The sequence below is a fragment of the Panthera tigris genome, chromosome A3 (genome assembly GCF_018350195.1).
Source record: "Panthera tigris isolate Pti1 chromosome A3, P.tigris_Pti1_mat1.1, whole genome shotgun sequence".
Taxonomy (NCBI): Eukaryota; Metazoa; Chordata; class Mammalia; order Carnivora; family Felidae; genus Panthera; species Panthera tigris.
Genome location: NC_056662.1, coordinates 89198841 through 89220806, shown reverse-complemented (window position 1 = coordinate 89220806; position 21966 = coordinate 89198841). Strand labels below are relative to the sequence as shown.

General features: G+C 36.8%; 1 protein-coding gene across 1 annotated transcript in view; it reads right to left on the bottom strand.

Moving 5' to 3' along the window:
- The window catches only part of ALMS1 (ALMS1 centrosome and basal body associated protein), a 223181-nt gene that overhangs the window by 179973 nt on the left and 21242 nt on the right, over positions 1-21966 (bottom strand). The window contains exons 3-7 of the mRNA XM_042981739.1: positions 13855-14050; positions 8337-8454; positions 6628-7100; positions 4947-5449; positions 4692-4841 (exon numbers count right to left, since the gene is read on the bottom strand). Of these exons, the coding sequence (XP_042837673.1) occupies positions 4692-4841; positions 4947-5449; positions 6628-7100; positions 8337-8454; positions 13855-14050 (1440 nt within the window). The remainder of the gene's footprint in view (positions 1-4691; positions 4842-4946; positions 5450-6627; positions 7101-8336; positions 8455-13854; positions 14051-21966) is intronic.

Genomic DNA, 21966 nt, shown 5'->3' with positions numbered 1-21966 from the left:
TCCTTAAGTTCATATTCTCCACCCTCCCAAATTCATATACAAGTCATATCCTGTTTGGTCAATTCTATGAAGGCTCTACAAATTATTCTGAGGGTCTGGAAGTCTGTCTGCATAGAATATTATTACAGATAGGAAGCCTCGAAGTTTGTTCCATATCATAATATGATCACTGAAGAATTTGAACTTTGGTATATTCCTCTTGACAAGCTCAAAGATTTTTTTTTTTAAAGGAAACATATATTGTGAAAGGAAAGAGAAAAGGAAGGAAAACAGGAATATTTTCCAGAAACCCACAAATGTTTAGAAAAAATTAAAGCATCAAAGAACTATGTCTACAATCAAATACCAAAAAACATATGTCCTCAAATTTCTTTAAACAAAAGTAATAATGAAGCAAGAATAAAGTAGAAGCAGCAGCAGTGAACAAAACTGACAATGAAGTAAAGGTTAAATGCTGAAAAAGTTCTCCAAGTTTCATCAGATCCCAGCAAGTCCTTACTAGAAATTAGAAACCATCATTGGTGATGTCAGTATATAAACATACACAATTTTCCATCAAATTCACTCTCATATAAAAATAATATACCACTTTTAGTTTTATTTTCCTAAAAATATTATTCCCTCTTTTGGACGCCCTCTCAGGAGAGTCTAAAGATGTACATAAGCATAAATTTTGTTCTATCCTCTTTTATCAAGGTTTTTTCAATATATAATGATGAACACAGTCTTAGGAAGTTGGCAGGGTGTAAAAATATTCTACTTCTTCTGCCCTGGTCTACATTTCTCTAGACCAGTGGTTCTCAGCTGTGGGAGATTTTGCCCCCACCCACCTCTCCCCAACCAAGGAACATCTGGCAAGGCCTGGAGACATTTTTCACTGTCATAACTTTGGGCGTTGGGGGGGGAGGGGGGGTGCTACTGGCATCTAGTGAGAAGCCAGGGATATTGCTCAGCATACTAAAATATACAGAAAAGCCCCCCACAACAAAGAATATAGTTAAAAAAAAAAAGAAAAAAGACAATAGTAAGAGAAACTCTGCTCTAAACATAGCACAAAGTTCTTGGTTTTCAATTATCCCACTCTTAAAGGAGACTTTTTGAAGTACACCTTATTAACATACATATCACATATATGATAGAGACTGCGTGTGTGCATGTGTGTGTGTGTGTGTGTGTCCCCAGGCACATATATGTACTGAACAGCAGTTTTTCTATTCCAAATATAGAGCTTCCAAATATAGGAAGAAAAAATTTCTATTCCACTCTTGACTACACTAAAATTTCATTAATATTGCTCAGTCATAAAAAAAAATGAAATCTGGCCATTTGCAACAACATGGATAGCTCTAAAAGGTATAATGCTAAGTGAAATAAGTCAGAGAAAGACCAATATCATATGGTTTCACTCACGTGGAATTTACGAAACAAAACAAATGAACAAAGAAAAAAAGAGACAAACCAAGAAACAAACTCTTAACTAAAGGGAACAAACTGATGTATACCAGAGGGGAGGGGGTTGGGGGGATGGGTAAAATAGGTGAAGGGGATTAACAGTACACTTATCACAATGACCACTGAGTAATGTATAGAATTGCTAATGTACAGAATATTATATACCTGAAACTAATATAACACTGTATGTTAACTATACTGGAATTAAACTTAAGTAAATAAATTTTTTAAAAATTCATTATATCAAAGCTTCAAATCATACAGATATTAGACTAGGTAATACAAAATAAAATGTAGAATGAGAAAGATGAGAAATATTTATTTAAGACATTAGGAGATCTCCATTACTAATTGAAAATGGGAGGAATCAGAAAGAAAAAAATCTATATTGGTTTATCTCCCAGTTTTTAATCAATAATGAAGAAAGAATCGAAGATGATGAAGAAACCAAGAAATGCTAACTCCTCTAGAAGAACGAAGAAAATCTACAAGTCAATCTGATTTCAGAAAAAAGTTTGAGTTCTTTGATATAGGCAAGTTGTGTTTGAAGTGATGAGAATGTTCACAAGAAAATTTCATGCAAGATCGCATATGGATCTACCTCAGGAAAAATATTAGGGTCTAAAAATAGAGGTGATAACCATCACACAGAGGACAGCATTTAAACCTTGAGAGGAAATCAGGTCCTTGGTAGAAGAGGGGAAACCAACAAAACAAAAATAAATCTAAAGAGTAAACCTTAAATAATATTTAGTTACATGGCCAAAATAAGGAATACTAAAACAGTATTTTTTCACAGAAGCTAAAAGAATGTAATATGCTGCTACTAGGAACGAGAAAGACAGAATAAAATAATGATGGATAGGAGGAAGCCATTGGTGAGAGTCTAATAGTCTAGTTTCAGTACAGTGAAGGGAACAAACAGCCAAGCAGTGCTACTATATATGTTACCCCATCCAACGTAACAATGCATGAGGTTATTACTATTTCTATTTCTTTCTGTAGATAAGTAGAATGATCCTCCAAAGTCATCTGCCCAAGGCACAAAGCTAACAGATAACTGAACAAAGTTTTGACTCCAAATCTCCACTCCTTTCATGGCCCCAAGGTACATCATACATAAGTAGATGCCCAAATAATCCTTTAGAGAAATGATGGTTAAGTATCAAAGTAAGGCAAACAAGTATGAATGACTCTTCTGAGACACAGATGAGAATAAGAAAGAAACCAAGGAGCAGGCAAACCCTCTGAAAGCAAGCTGAGCCATGCAGGAAGATTACTACCATATCGAGCTCCTTGTTTCCCTAATATTGGCATCATGCAACTCCCAGATCAGAGAATGGAGCTAAGAGTGAAAGACAATACAGGGAACATCCTCCCTAAACTGAAAAACTATACTTAAGGCTACAGCTGGACAGGGCAAATAAAATTTGGAATAATGGTCAGAGTTAATCTTAGCACATCACTATTAACTGAACACATATCTACATTTCTTTAAATATATATTATGTGGATAAAAAGTTGGGGCACCTGGGTGGCTGGGTCAGTTAAGCATCCAACTCTTGATTTCGGCTCAGGTCAAGATCTCCTGGTTCATGGGATTCAGCCCCACGTCAGGCTCTATGCTGACAGCACAGAGCCTGCTTGGGATTCTCTCTCACCCTCTCTCTCTCTGCCCCTCCCCCACTCATGTGTGCTCTCTCTCTATAAATAGATAGATAGATAAAAGTTGATTTAAGTTACATAAGTAGTCTATCAAAAAAATTAGAAACTCTAAGTTTAAAATTGATCATACTTATTTCTTATTCTTACTGAAACTGACTTAGACCAATCACCTAGCAAAACCTTTACTCTTGCCAAAACAATGAAAAATCTTGGCTTTGGTTTCACTAAAGAATAAACAGGAAGGCAGTTTATGGTATAGTAGTTAAATACATAGATACAGTTAGTTTCAAATACTAGCTCCTCTACTTGCTAAATAATCATGAGCAAGCTCCTCTAAGTATCAATTGTAAAATAGGGATGATATTAACAATCCTACCTGAAAGGACTGACCAAAGGACTAAGTAAATTGAGGTATAGGTAAATCTCTTAGCATAGTATTTGAGCACACAGTGTTAGCTATCATTTTCAATCCCACTACTGTTAGACTAAAAATTAAACAATGCCTACTTTAGAATGTTAAAGAAAATAAAATTAGCCTCATGGTTCTCTATATTTCAATTTTAAATAAATTCAATAATTATAAATAAAAGGAAAAGTTTATCTCAATAACTTTCTCATTTTCTCTAATCAAATGCCTGAACCTAAATGTCTAAAAATGATTGCACCCCAAACTAGCAACTTTCTAATGACATACTAATTTTATACGTGGAAAAATAGGAAAAGGAGAGTAACATTAAGTATACAACATCTCCTGTATAACTATATTTAATGACTAACAAGATATAAGGATAGATTATAAGGAAGCTGACAGTATCAGATAAAAGAGGATGGGCAATGGGACCAATGGAACATTAAAGTCAAGGGATCCAAGGATCCAGGAAATGAAGCCCTGTATAAAAGAAAGATTGACACAGAACTTTCTTAACACCTCAAAGTTATTTTCTAATAAACACAAGTAACGATAATAATGATATAGAGAGAGAGAGGGAAGGAATGTGTGTATGCACAGGTATGTCACTCATCTGGAAAGGAACGCATTAGTTCCCTTTGGGGACACTAGCTAGTGTGGACATTAAGCACCTCAGTATCCTTCCTGAGGAAACACTGGTTCTTAAAATTTTCATAACACCTCCTAAGTCAAATCTTTCAGGAGGTTCTAAACAGAAATGTTTAAATCTTCCAGGGTCTATCCCAAGGCTTATACATTGAAGGCAAGAATGAAAAAAAATGTACAATCGACTATCTCTATGAGTGAGTCTAATCTTAACACTGTCCCAAAGGTTCTTGCTGGTATGAACCACCATGTCTCAAGATGAAAGGCCTGGGAGCTCCAAAGGATGGCCTTTCCTAAGACACCACAGAACTCACTAATATGGTCGACAAAACACAAGTAGTTCTTTTATGCCAACCTGTAACAAATTAACGGAGCATATTCTTGTATGTCAGATGAAGACCAGATTGTAAGCCACATGTTGGTATCAGAAGATATAAATGGGCCCTTTACTTTTATCCCCATTTTTCAACTAAAATATTCCTTCCCTACCCCACAAGAAAAGTCAAACAGAAAAACTTACAAGCTCCTGAAAATCACTCTCTTGCTTAGATGACAGTTGTAAGGCAGATTGCCAGTGCAGAAATCTGTCACAAACCTCTAGATCATCAAGCACATTTTTTAAACCTGCTAGCTCAATGTACTCTCCAGTCAGGTCACCTTGGTCACATACCTGGGCAACAGAGGAAGTAAAATAAAAACAAGTAACAATACCGTTTCCTGAAATGATACTAGAAAAGACTACATTTCCCCCAACCATCATTTTATTGTGTCTTACCTCTCTTTGTAGATCAGCAACTCTTGTACTGCGTACAACAGCATTTTCATCTAGGCTACAGGATTCAGTATCATCATCCAGAGTACAGACGTCAGATTCAGCCTTCACCTGCAGCCCCTCTATAAAACAGGAGTCATTTTGCATAATTGTATGTATAATGAAACTGGACTTGGCTCCCATAGGCCGAGGAATTTTATCTTGGCCTACATCAGCTTTCAGCAACGTCTCTTGGCCAACTGCAACTGATGATGCGTTACTGGTCACTGGTAAAGTACCTTGTGACTTTGCATCACATGTCACCAAGTTTGCTGAAAAGCTGCTTCCTACAGTCCATCCTGCAGATGGACTTTCAATGATGTTACTAGAGTTTATATTCTTACCCAAAATATAGTTTGAGGAATCTGCAACTTCTTCCAAGGTTTGCTGCTTTAAATCTTGTAAAACCAACGAATCTGAAGTCCATACTTTCAACGGATAAAAAATGTTTGAAGATCCTACCTTCCCTGTAAGGTCAAGAACAGGAACAGACTCTATCTTCCCAGTGGGAAGAAATGGTTCATTGCCTCTATCACACTGAAATAAAGCTGACTGTGCTGTGCCAAGACCAACAGCCTGGCTGTGAGATTTTTCACACAAAGAAGCAGATGACTTCCACTCTGGAATAAGAGAAAGTGGCTTAATAAACATTTCCTGAGGAGCACTGGGGAGTGACTTTAAATTAGGATGCCAATAGAGGGAACTATCACCATTATCTTTTTTAAGCAACAATGGTTTTGAAGCTGCTAATTCAAACACCCTAGGAGTGGACTCATAACATGGATGACTAAGCTTATCAGAGAAAGAGCTTTCATCATTATAATTTAATAGGGAAAGATATGGATTTTTTGATTCACTTTCTTGGCTATTATTTATTAAAGACTTATTGATGTCAGTTTGGATTTCATTTACTGTACTCTCTTTCTTGGAAGGCTCAATAGAGGCAATAACTGCCTCAAAGGCTACATTTTCAGAAGCATCAACACTTTTTCCACTAAAAGCAGAAGTTGCCTTTCGGTCTCTTTCCCCTTGAAAATAAAGTTGTTCTGATGTCTCATCAAGTTGGATTTAAGAGTCTGAAGAGGACCACCAGACACCTCCATCTTAGAGGTATCTGGTCCCCTACAGTGTATATGTATTTCTGAAACTTGTATAGAATTATCAGGAACTACAACACTCTCAATAGACTGTATTTCTGAAGATCTGGGATGCACCTCTGAAAATACTAAGGTACTTCTACTCTCCTTTAGTTCAAAACCTTGAGACAATTCTTTCCCCTGACCTTCTTCATGTCTTTCACACCCCTCCAAAGAATCCATCATGTCTTTCACCTCATTCTCAGCTGGAGCCTTTAAATAAACACTGTCCAAAAAATGACTACTAGCTGTCAAGGGAATGCCCTCTCCTCTTCTTTCCAACAGACAACACAAGACAGAATGTGACATTTTGTTATTAAAACGAGGAGCAACTTCATGTGGAAAAGAAACATGGTCCTTACTGATCACATATGTTTCTGGATGGTGTGAAGTTTCCTGTTTGTTCCATGGCATACATGAAAAGTGGGCACTAAAATTGTCACTTCCCTCAGGAATTTTATTTTTATCAATTGTGTCAGATGAATCTGAGTAAGAATCATGATCCTTACTGGTTAAATATTTTTCTGACTGCTGTAAAGCTTTCTGTTTCCGATACTGCACATATGAATAAGAATCATCAAAACTGTCACTTTCTTTAGAAGTCATGTATTCATCGCTTTTATCAGATGAAGCTGAAACTGAAACTTGACCTTCATCAGCTAAACTGGTTTCTGGCTCCTGAACTTCTTGTGTCTTCCATGCCACATATGAACACAGCGCATCACAACTATCGAAGTCTTCGGAGGTTTGCAGTTCATCATCTGTATCAGACGAAACAGTGTCTTCTTTAGTCCCTTGTTCAGGAGGTAAAAAGGAGTGCTGAGACCCAACAGCTGCATTACCTAGAAGTGAGTGCTGAGATACACTAATGCAACTGTTAACTAAGTCTGAAGCTACTTCTGAGGCTGCCTGGAATACAGCTTCACTAACTTCCGACAGTCGAGAAAACCATTCAGTATCTTCAGACTTACCAGGAATTCCCCTGAAAATATACAGTTAAAAATAAATAAGTAACACATTAAAAACATTTTTTTAAATACTAACATGAAAAATACAAAACTGGTATGACACTGAAATCAAGATTATTTGAAAAGTGTGTTGAAAAACAAAGTTCTAATTTTAAATTCCCTTAAAGTGGCTAATGACTGAACAAGGCAAATTTCTTATAAACAGAAGATGAACTCCCATCCTTATGACCCTGATATTTTCTCAGCCTTCTCCTAAAACAATTATTACCAAAAACTAGGAATATTTTCATGCTGCCAAAAAAAGATTAAATAAAAAATTCAAACTTTACTATTTAAAACGTTTAATTTATCGGGGCACCTAGGTGGTTCAGTCAGTTGAGCGACCAACTTCAGCTCAGGTCCTGATCTCATGGTTCCTGAGTTCGAGCCCTGCGGCGGGCTCTGTGCTGACAGCTCAGAGCCTGGAGGTTGCTTCAGTTTCTGTGTCCCCTCTCTCTCTCTGCCCCTCTCCCGCTCACACTCTGTCTCTCTCTCTCTCTCTCTCAAAAATAAAGATTAAAAATAACTTTTTAAATGTTTATTATCACCTACCTTAATTTAATACTCATTTAACTTTCACTGATCCTTTTACTAGTCATGTACTGTGTTCTTAAAAACCCCTTAAGATGTGATCTACTCCTAAAACACAACAGTAACCTAATTACTGGTTACTATTATATACAGAACACTTTTCATAGAAGTAATTTTAAGATACTACACAGCTGAAGGGCAAAGGTTTTTACTCTGTAAACATCTATAGTTTTTTTTTTAACTTTTTTGTTTGACTATAGTTGACACACAGTATTACATTAGTTTCAGATGTACAACACTTATCATGGTGAGCACTGCATAATGAATAGAACTGTCAAATCACTATGTTGTGCACCTGAAGCTAATGTAACATTATATGTCAACTATACCTCAATAAAAATTTAAAAATAAACTATGCCTGAAATACTAGAATACATTAAAAATTATTTTTAAATAAGCTGCAGTTGCCTGGCTCATTTTTACACATATGTTACTATACCAAATTAACATGCATCATGTCTTAACCTAGGGCCTTGTTACCTTCAGAGTGTGTGCTCAGAATATCTAACCCCACTCCAAAGTCTCACCTTAGCCTGAAGTCATTTATATTAGCAACAACTTAAAATAAGAAAAGAAAGAGTAAAAAGGTTACATGCAAATAAAAAAATAAACCATCCTACCTCAGAGGTGCAAAATCTAGTTCACTTTGTTGAAATAAGGAATCAGACCCAAGCTCTTGATCTTGTGTCAAACATGTCAGCAAAGGCAAATCAGGAGAAGCAAAGTTGTCTTGTATGACTGCAAAGTTTGAAGTATAAAAATGTTGTGAATGCTGAAAGTTAATTTCTTAGCTTACCCATGTAATAAAGAACCTAAATATGCCACCATCTGGAAGTTTCTATAAGCATCAGAATGGTAACATAGCAGCAGCAGCAACTACCATTTATTCATAGCCTGAAAAGGTCCCAGCACTTAAAGTACATTTAAAAAAAACCTTGAAGGATAGGTATTATTATACCCATCACGCAGATGAGGAAACATGATTACAAAATTTAAGAAATATTAATTTGTCCACAAATAACTTAAGTGTCAGAGTGAGAACTGAACCTAAACACTCTAATTTCTTTTTTTTATATCTATAAAGAATATTTTAATTCTTGTCCTTAGGAACTGTAAGACTACACTTGATTTGGAAATGAGACTTTCCCTTCCACATAGATGCAGGACCCCTTTTTCACATACCGATACGCCACATCTCTGAGGCCTGGTCAGAATACTGATATTCTGTGCCATGTCATCTTTTGACTGACATCACCCATTTGGTATATTTCACTCTCCCCTGACCGCCACATCTCATTCATTGCTAGAGAAAATATCGTGACCGAGTTTTTCCCTTCCACCTGTCTCATGATGGGGTCCTGACCCACTTGCCCAAGGAGTTGCACACGCTTCAGAGATCTTTCAAGAACCAAGCTGCTAGCTACTTCAAACTCACATCTTACAAACTGATGAAATACCTGTAATACAGGTCTCCAAAACATGACTTCTATTTGTTTCCTACAACCTACTCTTTGGTCTTCCCACTTAGCAAAGAACTTGTGGCTCCCTCCTCCCTCACTGGATGCTCTAGCCCAAACTAGCCCTAAACACTCTAATTTCTTAGCAAGTACCCTTATCCATTACAAGTGTTTCTTTCCATCTTATAACAAAGTGTAGTCCACAGGTTCCTGGGCATCCCAAAAATATTCTTAGGAGGTGCCTAGAGTCAAAATTATATTCAATATAATATTTAGATGTCATTCGCCTTATTCACTCTCATTCTCTCACAAGGGTACTGTAGAATTTTCCAGAAGCTACATTATCTATGATATAGCAATATATTGAATGCAGAAGCAGGTATCAGAATCTACCTGACTTCCATGAGGTCAAATATTACAGGGGTTTTAAGTAAAACAATGTTACTCTTCTAAATATTTCTGTTTTAGAAAAGTTATTTTTCTTTTTTTTTTTAATTTTTTTTTTTTAATGTTTATTTGTTTTTGAGACAGAGAGAGACAGAGCATGAACGGGGGAGGGTCAGAGAGAGAGGGAGACACAGAATCGGAAGCAGGCTCCAGACTCTGAGCTGTCAGCACAGAGCCCGACGCGGGGGGCTCGAACTCACAGACCGTGAGATCATGACCTGAGCCGAAGTCAGACGCTTAACCGACTGAGCCACCCAAGCACCCCAGAAAAGTTATTTTTCTAAAAAAATATGTAATTTAACACATATGCGGCAATGGAGCTGTTATTTTATAATGAGTTAATAAATATTTCAGAAATTTCTCAGTTTTAATTTCTAATATGGGAAAATACCAATAACCTACATAAACAAAAGCTCTTTGAAGTCCTCAATAATTTTAAAGTATGTAAAGGAGTCTTATGACCAAAAAGTTTGAGAACTGTTGATTCAAAAGAAAAATAATTCTTGGGGTGCCTGGGTGGCTCAGTCAGTTAAGCGTCCGGCTCTTGGTTTCCGCTCAGGTCATGACCTCCCAGTTCATGAGTTCAAGCCCGCATCAGGCTCTGTGCTGACAGAGCGGAGCCTGCTTTGGATTCTTTCTCTCTCTCCCTCTCTCTCTCTGCACCTCCCCTGCTTGCTATCTCTCTCTCCCTCTCTCTCTCCAACTTAAAAACAATTTTTTTTAAAAAAAGGAAAAATAATTCCTGTGGATTTCTGAAGGTCAACTTAAACAATTGTTATTAAATGTGCTTAAATATGTACAAAATAGGTATAAACTCCTTATTTTTTATAGCATTTATATAACTATAAAACAAGAATAAAGTTTTAGTAGAAATAAAACTATAGGGGCGCCTGGGTGGCTCAGTCAGTTAAGCGTCCGACATCAGCTCAGGTCACGATCTCACAGTCCATGAGTTCGAGCCCCGCGTCGGGCTCTGGGCTGATGGCTCAGAGCCTGGAGCCTGCTTCCAATTCTGTGTCTCCCTCTCTCTCTGCCCCTCCCCCGTTCATGCTCTGTCTCTCTCTGTCTCAAAAATAAATAAACGTTAAAAAAATAAATAAAATTAAATTAAAAAAAAAAAGAAATAAAACTATAAAACCAACATTTATCTAATGCACTGTATCTAATATTAATTTAACTGGATACATGATATTTTGTTAAAACTCAACTGTTCTTTCACCATGAATATAATACTGTTGCTACAGTATACTTTCTTGACTTCAAAATACCTATAATACCACATTGTACACCTTCCCTATCATAACTGTCATACTCTTGTTTTCATCTTTGGCCTGCCTGCTTCCCACCTACGTTGTCAACTCCACATCCACTTTATTCACAGCTATATCCTCAGTGCCTAGCAAAGTATTTGCTATACTTAGTAGGCACTCAAAATAGAATTATTTATTTACTGAATGAATTTATTAAAAATAAGAAGCAGAGGCACCTGGGTGGCTTTGCCAGTTAAGCACCCGACTCTTGATTTCAGCTCAGGTCATGATCTCACAGTTCATGAGTTCATCAGGCTCTGCGCTAACAGCATGGAGCCTGCTCAGGATTCTTTCCCGGTCTCTCTCTCTCAAAATAAATAAAGTTTTTTTTAACTGAGAAGCAGAATGATAACAATAACCTTTACTACCAAGAACTACTGGTATAATTCCTCTTTGACCCTGGTTTAGAGGCTCGTTCTTAAACCGTTGTAACAGAAGTCCTTTACCCCTCTAAGAATCCTGAAGGTTTTTAACAAAGACCCCACATTTCCTCACATTTAGACAACTACTGATGGCTTGGATCACTCTTTTTTTTTTTTCTTTTACATTTTATTTATTTTTGAGAGAGAGACAGAGACCAAGCACAAGTGGGGGAGGGGCAGAGAGAGAGGGAGACACAGAATCCAAAGCAGGCTCCAGGCTCTGAGCTGTCAGCCCAGAGCCCGACGTGATGCTCAAACCCACAAACCGTGAGATCATGACCTGAGCTGAAGTCAGTTGCTTAACCGACTGCGCCACCCAGGCATCCCGGATCACTCTTTTTTAAGACATCTAACTGTTCTGGCACCAGTCATCATGACATTTGCCACTGGTGAGACCAATACACCCCTCAATGACTGTATTCATGACCGTTGTAACAAAACAGCAATGATGAAATTTCCTCTAGCTATCAGATCCACGGATCTGCTACAATTAAAGATGTTCTACTTTCTACAATAAATCACAAGCTAGAGTTACAAAACTCTACCTACAAAACATTTTAGAAGCCACATCATAAAGTCTCCTACCCAATGCTGAAATTCTATTGGAGAATTCTGCTTGACATTTTACAGTGACATAAAGCTCACTTTATTGTTATATAGTCTTTCCATTATTAAATGGCACTATTAAAAAGTTCTTTCTTATATCAAATTGAAAACAGCTTCCCTATAAGTTATGTATTCTCACTTTAACCTCTTGACTAGGAATTAGCAAATGTTTTTAATAAAAGGCCAACTAATAAATATTTTAGACTTTCTTGGTCACATGTGGTCTCTATCACACATACTTCTTTTTGTTTGTTTTTACAAACTTTTAAAAACACAAAAACTATTAAATGGGTAAGGGGCATTAAGGAATCTACTCCTGAAATCATGGTTTCACTATATGCTAACTAATTTGGACATAAATTTTTAAAAATAAAAAATTAAATTAAATAAATAAATAAATAAATAAATAAATAAATAAATAAATAAAATAAAAATACAAAAACTATTCTTAGCTCACGGAAGGTACAAAATCACACCCGTGCTCTAGACCATTCTAATACTCATCCCATGGTACTCTTATTTTTCTGTTTACTAAACTGTCTTCCCATAAGTAGAAGTAGCTTTCATCTATATACCCCTAGCATCAAACACACCATAGGCACTTAGATATTTGTTCAACGAATGAATGAATGAACGGTAAGTTCCTTCCTCTTTAGCTTGACAGTGCTTCAAACACCTGATCATAGCAAAGTCTTCTTTCATCCACAGTCATACTCATCTCTTCTCACAAAGGAATTCTAATGCTGTCAACATCTTTCTTAAAATGTGAAACTAAAACTGACTTTGATGATCCACATCATAAAATACACCGGCGCCAATATTTTGATCTGGATAGCCTTGGCTTATGTTTGAAAAGAACTTGCTGAATTAACTCCTATTTGTGCTCCTCTACAAAACTCTGACAAGACAACATCATGGTTAAATCTCATTCCCCTGTCAAAGGCTAATTTTAAAATATGTGATTGATGCATTTTTCTCAAATTTTGAAAAAAAACCTGAATAAAGCAGGAAGAAGAAAATAATGTTTGTCTGAATATCATTTAGACATGAAAAAATTTAAATTACCATACTCGTTAAACATTCTTCTGACCCAAAGTAGTAATAGTACAATTCTACCTCCTACCTTTATGATTTGAAAAGCATTTAAAGTTTACCTTTTGTAAAGGGCACCTAGGTGGCTCAATCAGTTAAGCATCCAACTCTTGGTTTTGGCTCACATCATGATCCCAGGGTTGTGGGACCAAGCTTCACGTCAGGTTTCACACTGACAGCACAGAGCCTGCGTGGGATTCTCTCTCTCCCTCTTTATCTGCTCCTTCCCCACATACTCTCTCAAAATAAACAGACTTAAAAAAAAAATTACCTCTGTAAAGAGCTAATAAGTCAGTTCCATATTAAATGGAAGAAACCAATAAGATCTACCTCAAACAAGTCATTTAACCTTTTTATCTTAATTTGGGGGTCTGAAAACTGAGAATAACATATGCCTTAAGTACTCCTAGGTATCTAATGAGGTAAACATAAACATTTGCTTTTTTAAGGATCATGGAGTCTCCATTGTTGAGAGAAGTTGTCAAAGGATAATACACAGTTTACCCCAAGGAAAAATCCACAAATTCTGGGCTGAGGAGGTATACCCACTAGAGAGGAAATGATCACCTTTCTGCCTTCTGTGAGAAATAGAACATAACAAAATGAGGGGAGAGTGCACATTTAACATAACTAGTCCAGCTGGCCGGTGTAGAAAACCAGAAATAAGCTAATACCCTTGAGGATGGCTCTATAAAGCTCCTCAACTCAAGAAAGGTTTAGATACAAGACCTGTAGGCGCCCCCCCCCGAAAGTATTTTTACAAATTTGAGGTATTACTACTAGTTAAAAATAAAGAGGCATTACCTAGCAGCGGTGAACATAAGAGATCTCTCTTGGGTTCCTTTACTTGATTTTCCGCTTGGGTCAATATACCTTCCTCCAGAGAGGGGAAGCCTGTCACTTTGGTCCTTTCCTCTCTGATATTAAAACTGGTGTGGGTTGTATCCAAAGTGTGGGAAGAATCCATCTCTTGAGGAAGACAATGCCAAGATTCTGTTCTCTAAAACAATAATTTTGAAGGAAAATATGCTAAGTAATTAACTGAGTTACCATATACGTTAATATTTAGATTTGGGGCACCTGGGTGGCTCAGTTGGTTAAGTGTCCGACTTCAGCTCAGGTCATGATCTCGCAGTTCGTGAGTTCGAGCCCCACGTCAGGCTCTGTGATGACAGCTCGGAGCCTAGAACCTGCTTCGGATTCTGTGTCTCCCTCTCTCTCTGCCCCTCCCCTGCTTGCACTGTCTCTCTTTCTCTCTCTCAAAAATAAACATGCATTAAAAAAAATAAAAGAGGGGCCCCTGGGTAGCTCAGTCAGGTGAGCATCCAACCTCGGCTCAGGTCATGATCTTGCAGTTTGTGAGTTCAAGCCCTACATCGGGCTTGCTGCTGTCATTGCAGAGCTGCTTCGGATCCTCTGTGTCCCTCAATCTGCCCCTCCCCCGCTCATGCGCGCGCTCGCTCGCTCTCTCTCTCAAAACTAAATATTAAAAAACATATAATATTTAGCTTTAAATATCCACTCATGTAGCATATAGCTCCTATATGATGACATTCTCATCACAATGTTTGGAAAAATTAAAACTGTTCTTTCTGTATGTTTTTCACAGTATTAACTACATTAGACCTTTTTCCCATTACTACCCATCTTTTAACATGTTATATCACTGGCATTTCTGCTATTCTTTAACAGTGCTCATCATTAAAACAATAAATACATTTGGTTCTACATGATGAAATCTTACCATTTGATCACAAAACTGAAAAAAAGCTACAAGATGCTCTATATGTGACCACTTTACTGAATTCTTAATTAGCTATGCTGGTTTCTGGAGGACTCTTGGCTCTTCTCATTATATAACATCATCACATCATCCATGAATAATGATACATGTGTCTCTTTCAAATGCTTACTCTTACAATAGAGGCATGATTGAGAGCAACGCTTCTCAAAATATATATGAGAGGGAACAGTTTTCCCTACTTCTTTTATATTCTTGTACTTATCTCTTGACAGACCAGTAATAACCAATTCATGGATTGGCACCAATCCACAGACCATACTATACTAAGTAGCAATGCTGAATTAAAGACTAATAGCAAACAATTTTAGCGGCATTTTCCTTTTAAATTTGGTATTGGTTAATAAAGATATTCTTCCTATCAGGCTATGAAAGTACACTTTTATTTTCATATTTAATTAATCTGATTAGGAATGAGCTCAACTTTGATCAAAGTATATTATAGTATCTTTTTTTTCCAATTAAGTCTGATAACATATTGCAACAAATTTTTTTCTATTGCAACATTGGTTACTTGGCAGTGGTAGATCAGACTTTTAATCATATTTGCTAGTCTGGTCTTTAACATTTTCACTCATATATAGTCTTAATCAGGATTTTAGAATGCCTTGCTTTGTTTTCTAACCTTGTTCTATAATTTCGTTCTATATTTATTTTATACAAGGAAATTAAACTTTCTTTAAAAATAGAAAATATTTCACCAGTGAACCTATTAGGTCCAGAAACCTTTTTGATAGCTGGTATTATTTTAACTTTCTCAGTTACCTCTTTAGTAGTACTAGTCCAACTCTATAAGCTTTAATACATTTGTATTAAGCTTATTTCATTAGGGCTTTTTCTCTTGACTGGATTTTTCAGAAATGTAGCCATTGTTTTTATCTTGAATTTAGCAATTTTATTATATTTTCTAAATTTATTTGTTTTCCTTTTTACTATGTTTCCTCTTCCTATAGTTGTTCACCCTTTATCTAAAATCTTTGGTCAAATAATAAACTCATTTGATACTTATTTATTTATTTATTTGTTTGAAAATGAGAAAATGACATTATATCATGGCAATCTACATACTTGGATACATAATCTATTGATTTTCATGATTTTGTAAATAGTCTGTTACTGGACTCTTCTTTCTTGACCAATTCAAATGTTTTTTAAAGAGAATATAAATGTTTTCACTCCCAAATGACCTAGAATCTACAAAAAGAAGATGTATTATAATTTAGAATGATTTTCTCAAACAACACTTTCATCTTTGAAGTTATTTCCATTATTTAAAATTCATTAATAAAAAGCTCTTTTAGTATGTTAAAAAAAAAAGATACACAACTATCCACTACCTATTATCAATTATATAAATATATGCAGCAAAAAAACACTAAGGCCCAAGATTCCAAAATATTAACACTACTCATCTATGGTTTATGGAATTATGTAACAGACCTTTAGCATTCCAAACTATCTCAATCCCTTCCATGCTGAATAAATTCGACCAACCTAGAGCACCAAATCACTGCTGGAAACATGTTTTTAATACTTAAAAATAAAAGGCGTTTAACTTTAAATTTTTTCTTTTGAGAATACTCCATTCTATAGAACATAGTGGGCCAAAGAAGGGTTTTAAAGCAGGGGAATTCTAGTCATTGTGTGACTCTCACTACAGCAAAATCTCTAGTCCCTAACTTATCTCTCAGCCTCCTTGAGCCTGGTTTGAGCCTGGTCCCATAGTTTATTCCTCACTCCTATACGCGAGGTATCTGTTTGTTCTCCTGCCCACACTCTGGCCTCCTCAGATCTCTTACTCTACTCTAGCTCCACTTTGGTAATTCTTTAATCTCATTAAAACAACTATCCTACCACATTTACACTTTTTATAATTCCTTTCTTAGCTGTATTTTCCTCTTTACCACTCTGAGAGTTCACAGTCATCTTCATATCATCCTCATAACCACTGCCTTGCAAACATCTTTAACTTTCCTGCCCTTTTCTCCCACCATCCTATTTGCCTGGCAAAAGCTCAATTCTAGTTGAACCTTCTCCTTATTTGAATCCAAGCAGCAGCACACTGCTGAGTAAAGCACAAACCCAGATGGTTTGTCCTTTAAATTGATGACATTAAACCTCAAGGGCACTCAGCGTTGCCTGGAAATCCTACTGTATTTTCCCAGTGAACTGACTTGCTAAAGACAGATTCTAAAGGTAACGTCAGCTGAGCCTCTCCTCAGAACTGAACTCTCCTTCTTCCTCATTTTCAAATGATGACCTCATCGACTTCAATTAAGTGAACGGCTTGAGATGGAACTTCCTTATCTTCCTATCACCAGATCTACAACCCCATTTTCATTTTGTGACTTAAAAGAAGTCTGTCACCAACCTTCCCATCTTATTCCATTCTTTTTTTCTTTTTTAAAGTTTATTTATTCTGAGAGAGAGAAAGTGCAAGTGCCAGAGGGGCAGAGAGAGAGGAGGAGAGAGAGAATCCCAAGCAGGCTCTACGCTGTCAGCGCAGAACCCAATGCAGGGCTCAGGCTCACAAACTGTGAGATCCTGATAATGACCCAAAATCAAGAGTTGGACACAGAACCGACTGAGCCTCCCAGGCACCCCTTCATTCTTTTCGACGATTGCCTTCCTATAATTATTCTCCTGCTTTTCTTCATCCATTTTCCCTCTATACTAAATCATACCTCTCCCCAAACATACTTATAATTTCCCATCATAAAATAAAATTTTAAAACATCCCTCTTCTACATTCCTTTCCTTTCTGCATATTTCGGGGGTTTTTTTTGTTTGTTTTTAAATTCCAGTTAGTTAATATACAATGTAATATTAGTTTCAGGTGTACAATTTAGTGATTCAACACTTACCTACAACATCCAGTGGTCATCACAAGCTTCTGTATACTCTGTTGTTATGTTTCTACCACACAATGATTGCTTGTGTTATACCTTTTTGATCAATATAAAAAGACCCTCAAATCCCTAATGTTTTTGACAGATATGAGTAGGGATAACAAATAAGCAGAATATAAACAAATTTTGAGGGGGAAATGAAAATTAGAGATACAAATTTGGGATTTTTAAGCATACAGGTATATTTAAACCCCCAGATCTAGATGAGAATCAAAACATCCCAACACTTCAAGCAAAAGTCAAAAACTCAAATGCATACAGGGCGAGGGAGGTAACAGAAATGAGTAAATCCACCTGGAATTAGGGAGTGATGGAATCTGCGGCCAAATATGCACTCCATATGCACTTTAAAGTGTTCTATTTTGAAATTTTAAAAACACTGTGTCAAAAAAAATTTTTTCTAGGGTGCCTGGGTGACTCAGTTAAGCATCCAGCTTCGGCTCAGATCATGATCTCACAGTTCATGGGTTCAAGCCCTACACTGGGCTCTGTGCGGACACTCAGAGCTTAGAGCCTGCTTCAGATCCTATGTCTCCCTCTCTCTCTGCATCCCCCCCAACCCCCACCGCTGGCTTCTCTCTCTAGCTCAAAAAAAAAAAAAAAAAAAATTAAAAAAATATTTTTTCAGGGCACCTGGGTGACTCAGTTGAGCATCCAACTCTTGATTACAGCTCAGGTCATGATCTCACAGTTCAAGTTCCATATTGGGCTCTGTGCTGACAGCTCAGGGCCTGGAGCCTACTTTGAATTCCATGTTTCCCCTTCTTTCTGCCCCTCCCCCGCTTGTGCTCTGTCTCTCTGTCTGAAGATAAAGCAACAAAGGAAATAGAATAGCAGAAGAGTAGAAAGAAAACTGGTAGAAGCTAAGAAAGGAAATAATTTTAATTAAGTTATGCAATGGTTAACAGTGTCAAATGCTATTTATTGTACCTAAGATGAGGACAGAAAAGTACTCACTGTATTCAGTTATACAAATGTTGGCAAAACTTGCTTTCACGGAGTTGAGGTCAGAACACAAAGGAGATTAAGTAAAATAATAAGTAGATAACCAGTGACATAAGGCATATATACTTAAAAGGAAAAAAATATAGTTGAAATTACTTTTAAAAATCCACAAAAGACCTACTACTAAAACCAGTAAATGTGATTAACAAGGTCACAGGATAAAAGGTCAATATAAAAAGTCATTTATATTTCTATACACTTGCAATGAGGAAATTGAAATTTTTAAAAACATCAGTAAAATTACCCTTCAATAAAAACAATGTTTTAAAAAAAAAGTAAGTGTAACACAAACATGTGTTAAGCTGGGTATGCCGAAAACAACAAAACACTAATGAAAAAAATTAAACACCTAACTAAAACTAAAAGAACTGCTGTGTTTGTGGATTAGAGAACTCAAATATTATTAAGATGTCAATTCTCTACAAATTGATGTACAGACTCAAAGCAATCTTAATCAAAATTCGAGGTTTTTTTTAATAACCAACCTGATTCTAAAATTTATATAGAAATTTAAAAAACCTAGCATAAACAAAACCATTTTTCAAAAGAGGAACAAAGGGGGAGAACTCACACCACCTGATTTCAAGACAGTACAATAATTAAGAATGTGGGATTAACATAACAGACATATAAATCAATGGAATAGAGAGTCCAGAAATAGACCAACATATACAGTCAATCTGTTTTTAAATTTTTTTTTTTTTGGTTTATTTTTATTTTTAAGAGAGACAGAGACAGAGCTTGAGCAGGGGAGGGGCAGAGAGAGAGGGAGACACAGAATCTGAAGCAGGCTCCAGGTTCTGAGCTGTCAGCACAGAGCCCGACACAGGGCTCGAATCGAACTCAGGGACTGTGAGATCATGACCTGAGCCAAAGTCGGACACCCAACCGACTGAGCCACCCAGGCGCCCCAAATCCATTTTTGATTAAGATGCCAAGTAAGCACTAGAGAAAAAGACCATATTTACAGCAAACAGTGGTGGAATGACAATTAGATTTTCATATGTAAAAAATGAAGCTGGATCCTTCACATCACATACAAAAACCAACTCAAAATGGATCATACATATAAATATAAAGGCTAGAACTATAAAACTTCAGAAACCATGGTTCTCAACTCAGTAAAATTTTGACACCACCCTCTCCCCTCTACCATGGGACACTTGGCAATTTTTGGAGACATTTTTCATGGTTATAACATGGAGAAATATTATTGATGTCTAATGGGGAAAGGTCAAGGATGCTGCTAAACACCTTACAACATTCAGGACAGCCCCGCACAATAAGGAACCATCTGGCCCAAAATGTCAAAAGGGCCAAAGCTGAGAAATCTTGTGCTGGAAAACAGACAGGAAAAAATCTTTGTGACATAGGATTAGGCCAGTATTTCTCAGAACACAAGAAGTATAAACCATAAAAAAAAACAAAATCAATACACCAACTTCATCAAAATTGAAGCTTCTGCGCTTAAAAAATACATAGAATTTGGAGAAAAAACCATAAAGTGGGAGAAAATACTTGCAAAACATGTTTGATAAAGGTCTTGCATCTAGAATTTATAAAGAATTCCCAAATTCAAAAAGTGGAACAAATCAGCCATTAAAAAAAGGGAAGTGATCTTAAAAGACCCTATGTTAAAGAAGAAACATGGGTGGCAAATAACACACAGAAAGATGCACAATATCATTAGTCATTAGGAAAATGCATATTAAAACCACAATGAGATACCATAGTACATCTAGAATAGCAAAAAAATTTTTGAAACAAAAAAACTGGCGCAGCCACTCTGGAAAACAGTATGGAAGTTCCTCAAAAAATTAAAAATAGAACTGCTCTATAACCCAGAAACTGCACTACTAGGTATTTATCCAAAGGATATAAAAACGCTAATTCAAAGGGCATATGCACCCCAATTTTGTTGATATGGCAGTGCTATCAACAATAGCCAAATTATGGAAAAAGCCCAAACGTCCATCATCTGATGCATGGATAAAGAAGATATGGAGTGTCTGGTATACACACACACACACACACACACACACACACACACACACACACACAATGGAATACTACTTGGTGATGAAAAAGAATGAAATCTTGCCATTTGCAACAACGTGGATGGAACTACAGTGTATTATGTTGAGTGAAATACGTCAGAGAAAGACTAATATCGTATAACTTCGGTCATATGTAGAATTTAACAAAACAGATGAACATGGGGGAAGGGAAGGAAAAATAAAATAAGATAAAAACAGAGAGGAAGGCTGGGGCGCCTGGGTGGCTCAGTTGGTTAAGCATCAGACTTCGGCTCAGGTCATGATCTCACAGTTTGTGAGTTCGAGCCCCGCATCAGGCTCTGTGCTGACAGCTCAGAGCCTGGAGCCTGCTTCAGATTCTGTGTCTCCTCTCTCTCTGCCCCTCCCCTGCTCATGCTCAGTCTCTCTCTCTCTCTCAAAAATAAATAAACATTAGGAGCGCCTGGGTGGCTCAGTCGGTTAAGCGTCCAACTTCGGCTCAGGTCATGATCTCGCGGTCCGTGAGTTCGAGCCCCGCGTCAGGCTCTGTGCTGACTGCTCAGAGCCTGGAGCCTGTTTCAGATTCTGTGTCTCCCTCTCTCTTTGACCCTCCCCCATTCATGCTCTGTCTCTCTCTGTCTCAAAAATAAATAAACGTTAAAAAAAAATTTTTTTTTAAATAAATAAACATTAAAAAAAAAAACAGAGAGGAAGGCAAGCCATAAGAGACTATTAAATACAGACAACAAACTGAGGGTTGCTGGAGTGAAGGTGGCAGGGTGTGGGGGGTGGTGATGTGCTACATGGGTGATGATGGATATCAAGGAGGGCACTTGTTAGGATGAGCACTGGGTGTCGTACATAAGTGATGAATCACTAATTTCTACTCCTGAAACCAATACTACACCATATGTTAACTAACTTGAATTTAAATTAAAATATATACACACATACATATATACGTACACACATACTAATACCAAGAGCTGGCAAGGACACAAATCAACTAGAACTCTCACACACTGTGGGGGAAAGCAAAATGACACAACCACTTTGGAAAATAGTTTAGCACTTTCTTATAACATTAACCATACAATTACTTTACCAGCCAGCAATCCCAATCCTAAGTTATCTACCCAAGAGAAATAAAACCATTTGTCTACCCAAAAACCTATACCTGTATGGA